This window comes from Phacochoerus africanus, chromosome 1 (assembly GCF_016906955.1).
Source record: "Phacochoerus africanus isolate WHEZ1 chromosome 1, ROS_Pafr_v1, whole genome shotgun sequence".
Taxonomy (NCBI): Eukaryota; Metazoa; Chordata; class Mammalia; order Artiodactyla; family Suidae; genus Phacochoerus; species Phacochoerus africanus.
Genome location: NC_062544.1, coordinates 123,964,057 through 123,976,486, shown reverse-complemented (window position 1 = coordinate 123,976,486; position 12,430 = coordinate 123,964,057). Strand labels below are relative to the sequence as shown.

The following is a 12,430-nucleotide window of genomic DNA, read 5'->3' as shown; positions in this document are numbered from 1 at the left end:
GATGGGTGTGTGACTCTGGTTTTCATGCTCTCAGCCACTTCATGTCACACGAATAACAGGCCCTCAGTGTTATTTAATGAAAAGCAATACTGTAGTGGATGCTCTATGTGATGTTATTTGAGCCGACTCCCCAAAGCCTTACCACGCAGGACACTCATCCTGCCACTTTACTACAGGTGATATAAATCCATTTGCATTTTTCTATACTCTGGAAAGAAACAGCCTATGGGCTAACACAGGAAGAACTGGGAGCTGTGAGCAAGATGGCAGGTGTGAGGAGAAAATGAAATCCACCTCATGGAGCCTGCACTTTTCCTTATTTTAGTCTTTTCCAGAGGTAGGTAATAAACACACTTGGATTTATTTTTACTTTAATATAACTAATGAAGTCTTTATCATTGAGTGAAAAAAATGAAAGTTTTTATTTCTATAATATTAAATTGACTTTTTAACTTTTGAAGTGAACATGTAAAACATTTCTTTCTTTTATCCCTGCTTGGGGAGTTGTAATTGCATTTTAACTGGTGCTGTTTCAAGAACAATTTTAACCTTGAATTGCAAATGTGTTGGCTGGAAGTGTATATAAATCATTTCAACTTAGTTTTTATTGTAAAAATATTACAGAGAATAATTAGTTTTTAATCTGTTGGTCTGAATCAAAGGAAAGTTGAAATCTATTCATGCCATTCCTGTGTAGTAAGAGCTCTGGTCCATAAGATGTGGGGATGGGACCATCATAGCGGAAGGGGGCAGATGAGAGAAAATCAAAAGTAATATACTTCTGAACCATTAAAAGGCTGATGTGCACAATATTTTATAGGATGGACATAGAATGACAATGAAAGCCAGAGTCCATTATGAGAATAATAATCAACTCCAGCGTAAACATTAGGAACTGTAATGTCACATCTAAGGTAAGGGGACATGAGATCCGTCATACATTTGAGAGGTGACGGGGCAGGCTTTGGCTGCCTCATTAGTAAATAAGACAATAATGATGGAATATTACATTCCCAATGGCCTGGAGCATCCAAAGTTTTACTCATTGAACCATCACTGTAAAAATAAAACCCAAGAATAGCTACCTAACTACAGGGCTGTGTCCCTCCTGAAGCTACAGACAGTTCTGCATGAAGGTGATTATGGAAAGGTCTTCTACAGAAAGAAGAGGATTTAACCATAATTAACGGTGAATGCCATCTGCTATAGAATATTAATAATAGAATCTTCACTCACCACTCAAAAAACCTTCTTGGGAGTTCTCTTCATGGCTCAGCAGTTAACGAACCTGACTAGGATCCATGAGGATGCCGGTTTGATCCCTGGTCTTGCTCAGTGAGTTAAGGATCCAGCGTTGCCATGAGCTGTGGCGTAGGTTGCAGATGTGGCTTGGATCCCGAGTTGCTGTGGCTGTGGTGTAGGCCAGTGGCTATAATTCTGTTTTGACCCCTAGCCTGGGAACTTCCATATGCCTCAGGCGGCGGCCCTAAAAAGAGCCAAAAAAACAAATAAAAAAAACCCTTCTTTATTCAGATCACTGCATGGTATATAGAAACTTTCCGAATTAAGTGATTCATTAGTTGTTATGGCCTTGAGATAAATGTGAGAGGTGCAGCCGCCAGTAGCTACTAGAAATGTGGTCAGCACTACATGTTGAAATGATAATTTTCTGGATATACTAGGTTAAGTAAAACATATTAAAAGTAATTTCACCTGTTTCTTGTAACTTCTTTTTTTTTTTTTTTCTTTTTAGGGGCATATCCATGGCATATGGAAGTTTCCAGACTAGGACTTTCCAGCCTACACCACAGCCACAACCACAGCAACACCAGATCCGAACTGTGTCTGTGACCTATACCACAGCTCACAGCAACACCATATCCTTAGTCCACTGAGTGAGGCCAGGCATAGAACCCACATCCTCATGGCTACCCAGGTCCTCATGTGTACTAATCGAGTTCTATAACTACTGAGCTACAATGGGAACTCTCTTTCTTTATGTGTTTTAACATGGCTATTAGAAAATTAAAAATGACGCATATGGCTTGTTTTATTTCTATGGCTTACATCAATTCTACTGTACAGTGACCCTAGAGGATTCAGCAACAGAAAGAAAGCAACAATCACAAAAAATCACTTAAGGTCTCCTGAGCACTTCCTGCGGTTGAATCTAAGCATTCTACACACATTCCACACATCGTTTAATCTTAATAATGATTCCAGGAGTTTCCGTCATGGCTCAGCAGTTAACAAACCTGACTAGCATCCATGAGGATGCAGGTTCGATCCCTGGCCTTGCTCACTGGGTTAAGGATCCAGCGTTGCTGTGAGCTGTGGTGTAGGTTAAAGATGTGGCTTGGATTCTGTGTTGCTGTGGCTGTGGTATAGGCCAGCAGCTACCGCTCTGATTCAATTCCTAGCCTGAGAACTTCCATAGGCCACAGGTGCCGCTGCAAAAAGCAAAAAAAAAGAAAAGATTCCATATAGTGGGTATTTTCATCCCCATTTTTATGGATGAAAGCTGAGGCACAGAGCAATAGTGTTGTTGGATAATCTGGATGATGAATGTAGCTAGGAATGGAACCCTAGCATCTTGGCTCCATATAGAACAAGGTCTTATTTCAAGAGTTGCTCTAGTCTTTATGAAGAGGTAACATTGGTTAAAAAAAAGTCATGCACCCTTAAAGATGCCACACAAAAACTATTAGCAGTAATAAATGAATTCAGAAGGTTAGCAGGATACAAGATTAATATTTAGAAATCTGTTGCATTCTTTTTCATACTCACAATGAAATATCAGAAAGAGAAAGTTAAAAAAAAATCCCATTTAAAATCAGGTCAGAAGAACCATAAAATAGGAGTTCCCATTGTGGCTCAGTGGGTTAAGGACCCAATGTGTGAGGTTTGCAGATGTCGCTTGGATCTGGTGCTGCCATGGCTGTGCCACAGGCCTGTAGCTACAGTTCTGATTAGACCTATCTCTGGCCTGGGAACTCCCATAAGCCAGTCATTTAAAAAACAAACAAACAAACACATTAAAGTACCTATCATAAGCCTAACTAAGAGGTGAAAGACTTGTATGCTGAGAGCTATAAAACACTAATAAATTGAAGATGTTCCAAAGAAATGGAAAGCTACGCCATGCTCTTGGATTGAAAGAACTAATATTGTTAGAGTGGCCATACTACCCAAAGCAATCTACAGATTTAAAGTGACCCCTATCAAATTACCTGTCACATTTCTCACAGAACTAGAACCAATAATCCTAAAAATTACATGGAACTACAAAAGACCCTGAATTCCAAAGCACTGCTGCCAAGAAAGAAGAAAACTGAAGGAATAATCCTCCCAGACCTCAGACAATAGTACAAAGCTGCAGTAATCAAAACAGCATGGTACTGGAGTTCCCATTGTGGCACAGTGGTTGATGAATCCGACTAGGAACCATGAGGTTGCAGGTTTGATCCCTGGCCTTGCTCAGTGGGTTAAGGATCTGGCATTGCCATGAGCTGTGGTGTAGGTTGCAGACATGGCTCGGATCCCTTGTTGCTGTGGCTCTGGCATAGGCTAGTGGCTATAGCTCCGATTAGACCCCTAGCCTGGGAATCTCCACATGCCATGGGAGCAGCCCTGGAAAAGGCAAAAAGACCAAAAAACAAAAAAACAAAAAACAAAAAACCAAAAAAAACCAAGCATGGTATTGGCACAAAGACGACATCTGAATGGAGCAGAATAGAGAGCCCCAAAATAAAGCCACACCTATGGTCAATTAATCTACAACAAAGGAGACAAGAATATACAATGGAAAAGACAGTCTCTTTGGCAAGTGGTGGTGGGAGAGCTGAACAGCATCATGTAAATCAGTGAAATTAGAACACTCCCTCACACTACATATTTAAAAAAACTCAAAATGGTTTAAAGACATGACACCATAAAACTCCTAGAAGAGAATGTAAGCAAAACATTTCAGATAGAAATCATAGCAATGTTTTCTTAGATTAGTCTTTCCAAAGCAAAAGAAATGAAACCAAAAATAAACAAATAGGACCTAATCAAACTTTAAAGCTTTTTCATAACCAAGGAAATCATCAACAAAACAAAAAGACAACCTATGGAATGGGAGAGAAAATATTTGCAAATGATGTGACCAAAAAGGTGTTAATTTCCAAAATATACAAATAGCTCATACAACTGAGTATCAAAAAAAACAAATCAATCAAAAAATAGACCTAAACAGACATTTGTCCAAAAGAAGACATACAGATGGCCAAGAGACACATGAAAGGATGTTCAACATCAATAATTACTAGAGAAATGCAATCAAAGCTACAATGAAGTATCACCTCACACTGGTCAGAATGGCTACCATCCAAAAGTCTAAAAAATGCTGGAGGGGCGTAGAGAAAAGGGTACCTTCCTACACTGTTAGTGGGAATGTAAATTGGTGCAGTCAACTATTGAAAATTATATGGAGGATCCTTAAAAACTATAGAGCTACCAGCTACCTGTATGATCCAGGAATCCCACTCCTGGGCATATATCTGGAAAAACTCTAATTGAAAAAGATACCTGCACTCCAATATTCATAGCAGCAATATTTAGGACAACCAAACTTGGAAACAACCCAAATGCCAATCCGCAGGTGACTGGTTTAAAATGATGTGTTATGTACACACACCCCCCCAGAGAACTATCACTCAGTCTTAAAGAATGAAATATTGCTATTTGCAACAACATAGATGGACTTAAAGAATATCAGACTACATAACGTAAGTCAGAGAGATAAAGCAAATATTAAATATACCACTTATATGTGGAATCTAAAAAATAATACTAAGTGAATCTATATACAAAGCAGAAACTGATTCACAGATGTAGAAAACAAATTTACGGTTACCAAAGAGGAAAGGGAGGCAGAGGAAGGATAAATTATAAGTATGGGATTAACAGGAGTTTCCTTCATGGCTCAGCGGTTAATGAACCTGACTAGGATCCATGAGGATGCAAGACTGATCCCAGGCCTTGCTCAGTGGGTTAAGGATCTGGCGTTGCCATGAGCTATGGTGTAGTTCGCAGACGTGGCTCAGATCCCGCGTTGCTGTGGCTGTGGTGTAGGCCATCAGCTGCAGCTCTGATTATACCCCTAACCTGCGAACTTCCATATGCTGCGGGTGTGGCCCTAAAAAGACAACAACAACAACAACAACAAAAGTATGGAATTAACAGATACAAACTGCTACACATAAAACAGATAAGCAACAAGGATTTACTATATAACACAGAGAATAATATTTAGCATCTTATAATAACCTATAATGGAAAATAATGTGTATATGTATGCGTGTGTGTGTGTATATATATATATATACACACACATATAAAACTGAATACTATATATATATATGTAAAACTGAATCACTTGTCTATATACCTGAAACTAACATAATGATGTAAATCAACTGTACTTCAATAAAAAAGTCATGAAAATAGAAAAAAATAAAGTAACCTTTTTGATATTTATTTCCTTTTTAACAGAACCTCCAAGAAGCATTTAAGGAAAACTCATGGCTAGAGAAAATTATAGGCAGTATCATATTTTAAACTACAGAGGCCAATAGTCCTGGAAAGGAAAAGTTGGCATGGCCAAGGTGCTATCATCTGAGAGCCACTGTTCTAGAATAAAACACATGCTGGACTAAAAATGATCAAGTTCCCTGATGATCATGAACACAAGGCAGGCACCTGTCTCCATGCACTACTTCTGCTCCTTTGACCTCCCACTCCAGGACTGAGGGTGCTGCCATTTTTTGTGGGGTGCTTTTGGCCTGATATTTATAGTCAGTGTTTAGTGGAGCCACATAAGCCAGGCTGACTGCTGACCAAGGAAGCCAACCTGTGATTCCATCAGCAACATCATATTGAGATCTAGATTATCACAGGAGCCAGAGTCAGAGCTCACTGACTTGAATGCCCAAGAAGCACAAAAGAGGGAAAAGAGGCAGTTGCTCATATTTACTCTGGAAGATTTCAAAGAAATTCACATCTTACCAGTCCGACAGTTTGTGCTAAGCATTAATTTTAGGGGGAACATGGCTGTCCTTTCCACTGCTGACAGGGAGCCACTCTGCATGAGAGAAAAGAAGGGCCTTTGGAGAAAAAGAAGGATGAAGGACCAGGAATGTTTTCTTCCTGATACAAGCAGACATGGGATTCGGTCTACTTGGCATCTCTGAATTGGCTGTTTGCCTTTCTGAAATGAACATTCTGTGCTAACTCCAGAAAGAATGTTGGCAGGGTCAGGGTGGGAAGATCTGAAACGATAATACTCAGATGGCTAACACGTTCCCTTCCGTGGACCTACACAGCTGTGACCTCCACTCAGTTCACCCTCAAGGATCCAGCTGGGCCATGTGAAAATGAGCTGTTTCTTCCCTTGGGACAAAGAAAAGTGTATATGAAGCTGTGCCGGATACAGTAAAGTGTTATCTAAAGACGGTTTAGGGTAAAGAAACTGGGAGGTCAGTGAGATGAATTTATTTCTTCACTAGTTTCTGGAAACAATAGTACCTACAGAGAAGTCATACTAAAAATCCCAGAGAAAAACCCTTCCATTATTTCTCTCCCTGCATGTATGGGTGCAGGGTAGAATAAAAAGATGGTAGCAAAGCATTTTCTGGATACTCAGTTCCCAAATGTCAAAATGCTTCTAATTGACAAATACTTGACAAGCTATCCAAGCCTAAAACTTTGCCTTTTATGTAGATCCACTAAACTGCCACGAAACCCAATAACTGTTAATTACCTGGCTAAACAATTGCCTCTCTCTGCCTCCCCCTCACAGGGCATCCTACCAAAAAAAGAAGAGGAAAAAAAGCCAAACTTGAATTTCTTAACCTCATTATCTCAAGCCTTTATATCTTTGAAGACAAAAGCATTTATCTTAACTCGACAAAAGGGGGTCCCTTTTCAAAGCTCTGTCCCATGAATCTTGAGGATATAAATATTTGGGCTGCAATTTTATTTGATTTTAATAAAACAATGCTGGCTTCACCATTAGGAAGAAAACCTTTTTCATATTTCATTATCTCCATAAGGCCAGCAGATCCTGTTTAGCCACTAAATTGCTAGTCTTTCTTTTTATCACAATGGAATGAAGAGAAAAAAAAAAAAAAGTCTGAAAGTAAAGCATCTGCCAACTTCAGAGAGGCCAAATAAATGTTTCCCCTGGCCCCACACTACCTACTTTTGTTAATGGGCTATCTCTTCTGTACAAAGCTCCTTCTAGGTGACCTGCTCCATTTACCACCCCCTGCTCCCCAAGGCAACATTGGATGTCTCAGAACAGGACCAGTACCTCTGCTGATTTGCTGAAAAATGAACACAGGACCCAAAGCCAGCCAATTTGCTGAGGTGACCAACATCTATTTGGATCTCTTCCTGAATACTTGGCCAGACTGTTATCAGTTGGTGGCTGGCCCTTGAGTTGAAAGGTCAACTAATACTAGAGTAACCATATTGGGTTCTACTCCCCTCCAAAGAAAACCCACACTCAAACTGAGAGAGAGAAGGAACCAGAATTTTGAAAAAGTACAGAGTCACAAAGTGTGGATGAAACTAAGATGTAAGAGTCTGTATGGCCGCTGAAAGGCAGAGAATACACTTGCTCCTCACTTTCTAGCTACAGTCCTGGTCGTGACAGCTTCATCTTGGGATGTCCCTGCTATGGTCCCTCATCTCCACTTCACCAAACTCCTACCCACAGTTACCAGCTCAGCCTAAACTCACCTTCCTACAACATCCGCCAGGCCACACTCAGAGAGAAGCACTCATTATAGGGTATTAGCAATATGGATTTGGAATCAGACAACCCCAAACTTGGTTTCTGGCTCCAATGTTCATGGACCATGAATGCTTGGGCAAGTTACTAATCTCTCCAAGCCACCATATCCTTCTATGTACCAGCTTAGTGCGGCATACCCAAGTCTCAATATTGTTTTGCAACAAACTGATCAGATATAAAGTGCTTGTCACATAGAAAGAGCTCAGTCAATGGTTTTTTTCTTTCATTTCTTCATGTATACATTCTTCTCCCCCTGAACTTTGGGTAGATTTAGTGGCTCAGAGCATTCATCTCCAGGATCAGACACCATGGCTTGGTAACCGGTTGAGTGACCTTAGGCAAGTTACTTCACTTCTGTTGTCTCCTCTCTAAAATACGCGAGTACAAATAGCACCTACCTCATGAGACTACTGTTAATGAAGATTAAACGAGTGAATACATAGAAAGAGCTCAAAAGAGTTCCTGGCACAAGACATCATCACAGAGGATAGATATTATCCCCTCAAGATCGAACACTTACAAGATACATGATTTTATGCCTGCAATTCTTCTACGCTAGTTAATGTACAACTGAGAATCCATGTTTTGTATTTTACAGTTCTTGGGTGCAAAAACACATTTCTTGGAAAGAATGAAAAGAATGAGAAGCAAAGGATAACAACAACAACAACAATAAATCCTTATGCTGGTGTGTTCTAGCAATGATAAACAGTTAAGACAAGACAACACAAGTAAATGCAGAGGCCCCTTTGGGGGCTAAAAAGCTACCTGATGGTAAGAGATGGGGACAGGCCTCCGGAAGACTATCCACTCCACGATTTCACTACACGGTGGGGTAGTCAAAGAGCCTGTGTACCGGTAATAGCTGCTGAGGGATGAAGGCAGGAGATCCCGGAGGACAAAGGGATCCAGAAAGGTCTCCTTCTCTGTTTGGGGGAAGAGGGAAAAGAAAAGCACAGTGGTTAAGTTGCAATGCTGCAGACGCACAGTCAAAACTCTTGGCACATGGGTGCCACATTGCAAGTCCTGTGTTTGTTTACATCCTGAGAAGCACTAGCATTTGGTGGTGGGACACACCATGGAAAGCAAAACACTGTTTCCCAAGGTGTGCTCAGAGCCACCGCACTGCACTGTATTTCATGGAAAAATGGGTTCTCCCATGATAGACAACACGGGCAACACTGCAGTCCCTCCCTCTTCCCCCAGGAAATAGACAAAACACTAGCACAGCAAAGTCAATAAGGCCTGAAGAAAAGAAACAGACTTGGTTTCATCATAGATCCCTTCTCCATTTAATACTTACAAACTAATAATCATGAGCAAAAATTTGGGGACACCCATGAGAAACCAAGTAGGAAGGGAAAACTCTAAGCCAGTTAATTACCAAGTGCAATTCCAAAGTTGGTTATGTTTCATTATGGTTTCCCCAAGGCTTAACCCAATCAAAATGACACCTAATCCAGGCATGACCATGAACTCCTAAAATGATGGCCTTGAAAACAGTCTTCTCCCCACCCCATTTTAAACAAATGTTCAGGGGTTTTCCTTTAAGTAGAAGAAATGACATTTAAGCTGAGACCCAAGAGTGATATCTCACAATAACCCTATGAAGAAAGCAAGGTATAGAAGGGGTTACTATCTGCCGAAGGTCACACAGCTCCTTAGTAGTAAAGCTGGGATACGAACCCAGTCACCCTGACACCAGAGTTGGCATAATTCTGACTTGGCTAAAGATGCTAAAATTAATCAGGTGAATATTGTTCATCTCCCCAGGCAAAAGGGGAGATGAAGAGCATTTCAAGCTGTGGCAACAGCATGTGCAAAAGTCCTGAGGCAGGAAAGAAGAGTGCAACAGAGATGAGGGTGCTGTATCATAACTCTCCCAGTCAGAGTCAGTAGATCATCCAGTTTCCTTCACAAATCAGAGAAGGTCTTAGTCTCTACTTAGGTCTTCAAATGTCTAGTCCTGAATTTGTCTGGATTTCCTCTCTCCATTCAGAGATGTAATAAGGATTGCAGTCTTGCTAATGGCTTGCTTTAGCTCCTCCATGGGTTCCTGGACATTTCTCAGGGATCTCAAGCCTCCGGGTTATTTCATGGACATACCTGTGACTTATAGGAATATTATTGCCAAGTATCACACCTCCTCCCTCCTCTTCTTTTATGCAGAACATCTAGTACAGGTATTTGGGAAAATATGTATCCTTAGACTCAAGAGGTCTATGACACTGGGGAATAATGCAAAAACCCAACAGAAATCAACTATATGAGAATAATGAAAACGGCAATTTCCTTGTGGTAGAGATTTGTTGAACAAAACTATTTATTTAGCTTTTACTGCATGCCAGGCGCTATTCTGGGTATTTATATGTTAGAAACATTTAAACAGTACTTACTGTATGTCCCAAGTTCTGTTCTATGAACTTTACAAAGACTGATTTAATACTTAAAATAATCCCATGCAGTAGTACTATTATCATCTCTAATATACAGAGCTGGAATGTACAACCAGGTATTTGAGTCTGGAATCCAGGCTTTCATTATTCTTGAGCCATCAGTATACTCTGTCCCTTTACAACCCTACAGAGCATGCACTTTTTTTTTTTTTTTTTTTACTTTTTTGGCCGCCCCAAGGCATATGGAGCTCCTGGGCCAAGGATCAGATCCGAGCCACAGCTTTGAACTAAGCTGCAGCTATGGCAATGCCAGATCCTCAACCTGCTGTGATGGGCCAAGGATTCAATCTGTGTCCCAGCACTCCCAAGATGCTGACGATCCTGTTGTGCCAGAGCAGGAGCCCCAGTATGTACTTTTAATACTCCAACTTTCCAGCTATGGAACTCAAGGCACAGAGAGGTTAAATCACCAAGCCCAAGGTCAACAGCTAAGAGTAAAGTGGAAGCGGTTATTCATGAGCCTGGAAACCTTGGCTGCTTCTCACAAAAGTTTGCAATTCATTTTCTAAAGGGAAAAATGAAATACTAACAAATAAATGCAAAAGTCTTCAAATCATAGGGTTCTATAATCGAAACAACAAAAGCAATTTCAGTTACACAATAGGCCAGAATAACACTATGGCCCTTCCACCCACTGGCGAGTCTGGGCTTTAATTTAACTGGGGTTACCAGCAGCCAAATGATGGGGGAGATCTCTGCAAGCGTGCTTGGTGCTTGGCTGAGACTGGCTTAACTGGGAGGAGGGGATATTCTGGCCTTTGCTTGCCATCTTCGCACTTCCTAGGCTGTGCAAATAGTCCACACAAGGCCCCGAGCAACAGAGGAGGCATAAGGCCTGGCATCATGAACCACAAAATCACTGCCTGCATTTTTCCTGGCGTCATGTTGCAGCACACCAACCTACTGTAGGATCAAGGGCTCTGAACAGAAGGACCAGAATATCTTTAGAATTTCCCCCTAGGGGCCTGCCCCAATATTAGAGTTGCAGTTAAGCACACTATCTGCAGATAGGTAGTAACAAGACAATCCTTGTAAGCCCATGGCAGCAAAGCTCCTATCTAAAGCACCCACTCCAAGAAGAGGCTGTGGCTTTAAAGAACATAAAAAGATAAATCAGGAACACCTGCCCCACCAATCGGAGGTGGCTGGATTTGGCAGGGACTGAGGGAAAGTGCAGGCCTGATCGCTGCTACAAATGCAGAAGGGCCTCTCTGACCTGCACCAATGCAAGGGCTTCAGATGCAGGTTTTGTGTTCTTTTTCTTGTTATGGCCGCACCTGAGGCATATGGAAATTCCCGGGATAGGGGTTAAAATGGAGCTGCAGTTGCAGGCCTACACCACAGCCACAGCCATGCTGGAACCGAGCCGTACCTGTGAACTTCACCACAGTTTTACTGGAACACCGGATCCTCAACCCACTGAGCGAGACAGCATCCTTAACTGGCAGAGCTACAACAGGAACTTCCAGATGCAGGTTTTGATTTAATTGGTTAGATGGTGCTGTCAGATGAGTGGCAGGGTGGGTAAAGCTAGTGGCAGGGATGGGGGGGCTGCTACTGCTTGGTTGATTCCACCACCATCACTGCCACTGGATAGTAGGATTCTGAGGACTAGAAGGGCCTCAGACTATATTAGTTCAGTGGGTTTGGGACCAAAGAACATCTCTTTAAGCAAAATCTTACATAGGAGTCAAGCAGCTCAGCCCAAGTGCAGCTGCCGGTGTTGAAGCTGAGCTGGGAACCGCAGGGACACTTTAAAAACCACCAAGTTAGGCCAATTCTTTGACTATGTTGCTGGGGAAATGGGAGACCAAGGCGAAGTAATAGGCTCAAGGTCAAAGACTTGAGTATACAGAGACTCGAATGGGATTCTTTCTTCAAAGAAACCACTTAAGATCTGAAACAGCCTGGGAGCAAAAAACACCATGTAATGCTGAAAACCAAAAGTCAAACCACTACCTCATCAGCACCTCATTTCTGCATCTCTTACAGGGGTTGGTAAAGTGAGCAGATTCTCAGTCTGCTGGACTCAAATCCCACTCCTCCACCAGTGAGCTGCATGATCTGAGTTTCTAAATCTTCCTAGGCTGTTGTGAAGATTAAATAAATCAATACAAGAACGAGGTTCAGAAAG

The 12,430-nt window shown here is 41.5% G+C and overlaps 1 protein-coding gene across 2 annotated transcripts in view; it reads right to left on the bottom strand.

Annotated features, from left to right (window-relative positions):
* PTPRG (protein tyrosine phosphatase receptor type G) overlaps positions 1-12,430 on the bottom strand; it is a 730,473-nt gene that overhangs the window by 140,221 nt on the left and 577,822 nt on the right. For both annotated transcript variants that reach the window (XM_047778440.1, XM_047778433.1), the window contains exon 7: positions 8,609-8,766. In XM_047778440.1, coding sequence (XP_047634396.1) covers positions 8,609-8,766 — 158 coding nt within the window. The remainder of the gene's footprint in view (positions 1-8,608; positions 8,767-12,430) is intronic.